The sequence below is a fragment of the Ranitomeya imitator genome, chromosome 7 (genome assembly GCF_032444005.1).
Source record: "Ranitomeya imitator isolate aRanImi1 chromosome 7, aRanImi1.pri, whole genome shotgun sequence".
In the NCBI taxonomy this organism is placed as follows: Eukaryota; Metazoa; Chordata; class Amphibia; order Anura; family Dendrobatidae; genus Ranitomeya; species Ranitomeya imitator.
In genome coordinates, this window is record NC_091288.1 from 113,801,853 (window position 1) to 113,809,181 (window position 7,329).

Genomic DNA, 7,329 nt, shown 5'->3' on the forward strand with positions numbered 1-7,329 from the left:
GGCGCATGTTGGGACTGTTGGTTCATGGACTGGTCGGGGACTTCATTAGTTTTGCACATTGGGATTTGAACTAACAAACCGATAGTTGCTAACTCCCTGCCTGTCCAGCGATAATTTTTGATGACTCAGAGGTCACTGACTGCTACTGCTGGCAATTCTGCGGCTTCTGCTCATGTCACAGCGACAGAGCAGGCTTCTCTTCCACTCTGCTGACAGGACGTCTGATGTTGTGCTGATTGACAGCTGACTCTCAGCTACCTAACTACAAGGCTGTCAATCACCATGAAGGCTGCAGTGACACCTATGTCGACAGAGCAGGCTGGAAGAGCAAAAGCTGCTCCGTTGACAGGAGTTGAATTGAAGCTGCATGTGTGGCTGCCACCTTAGTGCACCAAAACAAACTGCAATGTTATATCAGACAAACAAAACACAAAGGTTTTATACGTGAAACACTTTCCACCATCTCCGATCTCCTTGCAATCTGTCAACAGGTTTTTGCTGCCCCATCTAAGAGGAGCATAACGTGGGGGCAGATTCCAGCAGTGTCACTTTCCTGGGTGCTGCAGTGTTGAATAAAGTAGTCCTCCCATTAAGTTTTTAACTACATTTGTGTATATGTGCAAGTAGTGTGTGAGACAGTGTATTATATAGTCACCTACTGCCCCCTTCTCTGGTGTCCAGGGCCGTCCTGCTCCTCTTCTCCCTGTCGTCACCGCTCATCAGACTCTCACTACGCTCAGAGTGACCCGGAAGTGGCTTCTACACTATGTTCCAAATTATTATGCAAATTACATTTTTCTCGGATTTTCCTAAATGGTCAGTGCAAATGACAGTCAGTCTAATAAAAGTCATCACCGTTAGAGTAGACATCAAATTTTATTGAAGAAACCTCCCAATGAGAACAGTATAATCTCCAAAATGAATAAAAACTCAAAACGCACTGTTCCAAATTATTAGGCACAGTAGAATTTATAAACATTTGATGTTTTAAAGAACTGAAAATGCTCATTTGTGGAATTTGCAGTATTAGGAGGTCACATTTACTGAACAAAAAAGCTATTTAACTCCAAAACATCCTAATAGCCAAGTTACATGTTCACATAGGAACCTTTCTTTGATATCACCTTCACAATTCTTGCATCCATTGAACTTGTGAGTTTTTGGAGAGTTTCTTTGCATGAAGTCAGAATATCCTCCCAGAGCTGCTGTTTTGATGTGAACTGCCTCCCACCCTCACAGATCTTTTGCTTGATAATGGTCCAAAGGTTCCCTATAGGGTTGAGGTCAGGGGAAGATGGTGGCCACACCATGAGATAATTTCCTTTTATGCCCATAGCAGTCAATGACTCAGAGGTTTTCTTTGCAGCATGAGATGGTGCATTGTCATGCATGAAGATGATTTTGCTCCTGAAGGCACGTTTCTGCTTTTTATACCATGGAAGTTGTCAGTCAAACTCTATATACTTTGCAGAGGTCATTTTCACACCTTCAGGAACCTTAAAGGGCCCTACCAGCTGTTTCCCAATGATTCTGGCCCAAAATCATGACTCCTCCACCTCCTTGCTGACGTCGCAGCCTTGTTGGGACATTGTGGCCTCCACCAACCATCCACTACTCCATCCATCTGGACCATCCAGGGTTGCTCGACACTCATCAGTAAACAAGACTGTTTGAAAATTAGTCTTCATGTATGTCTGGGCCCACTGCAACCGTTTTGGCTTGTGAACATTGTTCAGGGGTGGCCGAATAGTAGGTTTATGAACCACAGCAAGCCTTTGAAGGATCCTACACCTTGAGGTTCGAGGGACTCCAGAGGCACCAGCAGCTTCAAATATCTGTTTGCTGGTTTGTAATGGCTTTTTAGCAACTGCTCTCTTAATCCAATGAACTTGCCTGGCAGAAACCTTCCTCATTCTGCCTTTATCAGCATAAACATTTCTGTGCTCAGATTCAGCCACAAATCTCTTAACAGTACGATGATCACGCTTAAGTTTTCGGGAAATATCTCATGTTTTCATCCCTTGACCAAGGCATTGCACTAGTTGATGCTTTTCAGCAGCAGAGAGATCCTTTTTCTTTCCCATGTTACTTAAAAATTATGTTCCTCATTATTAAGCAGGCCACAGTTTAAGTAGTTTTCCTTTAATTAGAATCACCTGGAAAACTAATTATCACATGTGTTTAAGATTGATTTCAGTGATCCATTGAGCCCTGACACAATAACATCCACAAGTTTATTTGAAAAACAAAACAATTAAATCTTTATGAAACAAATCCAATTTTCATAAGAATTTGGAACACAGTGTACAGTGTAAGTCTACGGAGTGTCAAAAGCAGCCCATGCCACCATTTGTACATGAGCAGAAAGCTGCATATGTACCCAGTAGTGATGAGTGCGCTCAGATAGGTGTTAGCAGAACATGCTCGGGTGCTAATGGAGAATTTTTGGCGTGCTCTAATACCATGTCAGAATTGCCTTGGCTGCAAGTCTCATGACTGTTCGACAGCAGCAACACATGGAGCCGCGGGGACTCTGACAAAGTAATAGAGCACACTGAAGATACTCCATTGGCCGCCGAGCATGTTCTGCTAACACCTTATCCAAGCACGCACGCTCATCATTAGTACCCAGAAAGCTGCCATGGAATCCTCTAGTGATAATATCCTACTGATGAAAGGGACTGTATAAGAACATATGTACATATTGTACAGATACCAGAATAAATCACATGGAACTAAACAATGTGCTAATGCATATTAAAAGTAGGGGTATATTTTATTAACAAAATTAATAAGATCAGCAGAACGTTTATAAACTGACACACAGAATCTGAACATATCAAAACTAGATAAGCGTACACACTTTCCTTGGGGACATTTTTAATACAAGGTGCAATGATGAACTCTCCGAATACGACCAGTCTCAGGCATCTTCCGTTCTATTTTCTTTACACTTGATTTTTTTATTTTGCCTCCCTGCTCGCTTTCCCTTTTCTTTAACAACAGGCGGAGGCAGGAATTCAGTGTTTGTATATTTGTCTCCACGTCGCAGTTTTCTGAAAGTACATACAAGGCTTTAGACATGGATACACTTTCTTTTTTAAACAATGATCAAGCACATTTTTCAGCTTACTTTATCAAATTAGGCTCCTTGTAGTTTACAGGATTGCGCCTTCTCCCAATGTGACCCTGAGATTCTTCTTCTTCTTCATCTGACTGCTTTGTGGAGCCACGACTCTTGTTTGTAAGATCCTGGAATTGTTTAATAGCTGTACAGAATAGCAATGATTAGTCTTTGGACGGATCTACAGACAGGACAACATGGCTAGAAGCCTTTAGGGTATGTGCACACGTTCAGGTTTTTTTGCGGTTTTTTTTCCGCAATAAAAATGCGATAAAACCGCATTAGAAACTGCAGACATATGCATCCTATCATTTAGAATGCATTCTGCAATTTTTGTGCACATGATGCGTTTTTTTTCCGCGAAAAAAATGCATCACGGTAAAAAAAAAAAAGCAGCATGTTCATTCATTTTGCATTTTTTCGCGTTTTCCCCGCTATTCTATGCATTTGGAAAAACCGCAAGAAAAAATGCATCAAAAACGCGCAAAAAAAAAAAAAACGCATCAAAAATGCATGCGGATTTCTGGCAGAAATGTCAGGTTTTTGTCAGTAAAATTTCTGCCAGAAATCCTGACGTGTGCACATAGCCTTAGTTCTAAACACTGAGTGGAAAAATGGACATCCCAGAACACGCTACCTTCCTGATCAAAGTAAAAAAGATTTTATTGGGAAAGAAAAAACTATAATGGACAAGAAATATCTATGGTCCTGTAGAGGAACTATGAATCCCATACACCCCTGTACTGTGCTCTGGTCCAGCGGCAGAAACCCATGAGCGGTGATCGCCAGGCTTCATAATTATCTGTAACGCATCAGTGTGATGATTTTTAGTTCCTGACATTCAGATACAGAGGGAGTAGCTTAGTCCACTGGATCTAGAAAGGTTATTACAGATTAAAACCATTTAACCCAGGTCATCTGATGATTATTAACAAGACTTACAAGTTAAAGGGAATCTGTCACCTGGTTATTGCCACCCAATCTGAGAGCAGCAAAGTATAGAGACAGAGAACTTGATTCCAGTGATGTGTCACTTACTGGGCTGCTTGCTGTAGGTTTGATCACATCACTGGTTTATCAGCAGGTGATCATTGTTAGCTACCATGTAGTCCTCCATATGCAGCTGCTCTGTATAACGCCACCTCCACCACTGTTTGGTAGCTCTACACATTGTTCAGGGGCAGAAAGCTGCCAGTGGTATGGGTGGAGTTATTCAGAGCTCAGCATTCAGAGAGAACTGCTAGATCTGCAGCAGAGAAAACAGTGATTATCAAAATGACAGCAGGGAGCCAAATAAGCGACATAGCTGGAATCAGGATCTCTGCCCCTACATCATGCTGCTCTCAGATGGGGTAGTAAAATCTTGTGACCGATTTTCTTTCAAATAAAGTGAAAAAAGCAATGCCATTTCCCCTGCCAATATCCTTCCTGCTGCTGCAATGATGTCCGGACACAGACATGTCAGATGGGGCCGATAAGCAATGACGGAACATCGGGGCTCCAGCACGAAGTAGAGACTGGTGGGAGAACCAGGCAGCATCAGAACCTTTTGTAGAAATGTCTACTTTCCAGAGAACTTATTTGGGAGCTAAAAGCACTACAAAACTACAATAACTGTGGCTACGATTAAACCCGACTATTGCAGATATATAGAAGATGATTTGCACAAGAATGCAGAAACTTGAGAAGTACCTGTTTCCCAGACTTCCACGTCTTGGTCTTCTACCTTGCACGGTCGATTCATTTCAGTTCCGTATGTGTCATTTTGATGGCTGTTGTCATTTTCATCTTGAACACTAATCTTGTTTGTGGCAGGAGAAAGCTTCTTATTACAATCTCCCAGCGCTAGGAGCTCAGGAGCAGGAATACTTTTTAAGGACATAACTGAAAAATTGCCTTCTGGATTGGTGGATGGAAATTCTGTAAAACTGGAGTATGCGGTGTTATCAAGAATGGACTCGCTAACCATATCAAGCAGAAAAGAGTCAATCTTGTTTGCCATGTCAGGGAACTTGCTGGCCGTTTGGTTCGTTACGCTTTCCCGGACAAGTGTAGCTTTTTTACTCGCCAAGTCATCTTGTTTACTAGTTAAGCTATAGGTCTTCCTTTTGTCTAGCTCAGAAAAGAGTCTGGACGATGGCTTCTTACCTGGACATCTGCGGACAGGCTTCTTGTGATCAGGAAGCTCTTCAGGGTCAGAGCTGGGATTACACGGCTCTCCTTCAGAATCTGAGTTTGCAGTCTCTGGTGGGTTATTAACCTTGTGAGGGTCATCTCTAGGAGCAGAAGAATCCACATAATGTTGTGGCTCCACAAGCGTGTCACTCCTTTCTATCACGACTGATGAGCACAATGCAGCAGAGTCCCGGGGGTTTGGCTCCGGAATCAGAATCGTTCCTCTCCTATAATTAAGTCTACAAACTTTAGATATTAGATCGGTTATGGAAGGATGAGCATTTGGTGCACTTACAACACAGGTCTCACTTGGTAATCTTGGCTCTAGATTGTTAACATTAATACCAGGCATAGGATTTATTTTCTTCCCACTGTCCATTTGTTCAGTAGATCCGATCACATTTTCTTCTGGTTTTTGTTCTTGATGCTTCGATTTCTTATACATCTTCCTTTTCTTTTTGCTGGAACTTTCCGGTTTTGAGGCTTCTTTAATATTTTTTGATTTGATCTTCTTGGGTGCCATATCAGCAATGTGACCCGATTCTGCACGATATTCTTTTTTCAGAGTGAATGTCAGTTCAGTCTTTTTGCCATCCATTACCTGGTTATCTGGAAATATTTGTGTTCCGCTTTTCAGAGCATCATGGACTACAGGGCAATCGGACCTTACAGGGTCAGCATCTGGAGATTCCAGTCTTTCCTCATCAGGCCCCGATATAACATATGTTCTACGATCATAATGTCGGTCACGTGCCAAATTCTCAGTGGACGTGGCAGTATTCCCCTTCTCGTTGCTGCTGGGCAAATCATTGACTTCTTGGTCAATGGCAGACCAACTTTTCTTTGTTTTTTCACGAACTGCCTTCCCTCTTTTCAATGTGCTAGTCTGTTTCACGGGTAAGCAGGATTTCTTTTTGGAAACTTGTGTCTTGTTTTTAGGCAATACTGAAATGACTGAAGCAGACTCACTGGTAGCCATTTCTATATCGGCTTGATACACAGCTTTCTCTGGCCCCAGATATGAAATCTGAGGATCACTTTCCTCACTTAGTACAGGCTCCGGGTGATTTGTACTTTGCATTGGTTGTTCTATACATAAATCTTGGCTGAGGACTTTCTCCACATCACTTTTCACATGAGAGTCCAATTTATCAGACAGTAAAGAGCAATGCGAGGTTGCTGATCGCCGTCCATTTTGTAATACAGACCTCTCTGCGCCACCAAAGTCTGTATCCATCAATTCTGGAAGAACGGTGAAATCTGCATTCGTCTCCCAGTGTGTACGAGGACAGCTATCTCTGCGTGTGCCCGAAGAGCCCCACGGCGGACTACTTTCATTTTTAGACAGCCTGCGAGAATGAGACGCCGTAGACCTTTTCCTCCTTCTTGTGACAAATCGACCACTTTGTGCATTTCTGTTGCTGGGGGAAGAGACTTCATCCATTGGCAATATGGGGTCACTGACTTTCATGTTGGGTAGAGATTCCCGGCTTCTGTCTTCGTTGCATAATGAAAGGGACTCTGGAAATAAAGACACACAATTTATGGTCTGAGTGGCATCTGACGTGCCCCAAAAGGACCTCACCAGCATTCTGCTTTATGAAGGGAAAATCGGCAACACCATGTCCTCATGATGAGTATTCGATGTTGCATATTTTCTGCACTCAATAGTCAAATTAGGCTACCTGCATGTTAATGCTTTTTTTTTTTTTTTTTACATGAATTCTTATCGCATTTCACACCAATTTTTGTCTCTTTAGTGTCATGTCTGATAGTCATGTGCAGATGACGTGTGTTTTTAGTGCATCTCCACACAAACCGCACTTGAAATACATGCGCAAAATCCACAGGTAAACACAATTCTATGGGGAACATTCGCACATACAACAACTCAGTGTAACAACTAAAATTGACACAATATAATTTTCAAAAACCCAGTTTGCACAACTTAATTAGAAAGCAAAAACAAAAAAGTGGGTTTGATTTTTCTATAAATCCCATCTCCTTTGCTGGAACTTTAGAATGCGGAG

The 7,329-nt window shown here is 42.1% G+C and overlaps 1 protein-coding gene across 1 annotated transcript in view; it reads right to left on the reverse strand.

Moving 5' to 3' along the window:
• Positions 1 to 2,220: 2,220 nt before the first annotated feature.
• SGO2 (shugoshin 2) overlaps positions 2,221 to 7,329 on the reverse strand; it is a 105,952-nt gene continuing 100,843 nt past the window's right edge. The window contains exons 7-9 of the mRNA XM_069733758.1: positions 4,817 to 6,820; positions 3,134 to 3,269; positions 2,221 to 3,056 (exon numbers count right to left, since the gene is read on the reverse strand). Of these exons, the coding sequence (XP_069589859.1) occupies positions 2,924 to 3,056; positions 3,134 to 3,269; positions 4,817 to 6,820 (2,273 nt within the window). The 3' untranslated portion in view covers positions 2,221 to 2,923. The remainder of the gene's footprint in view (positions 3,057 to 3,133; positions 3,270 to 4,816; positions 6,821 to 7,329) is intronic.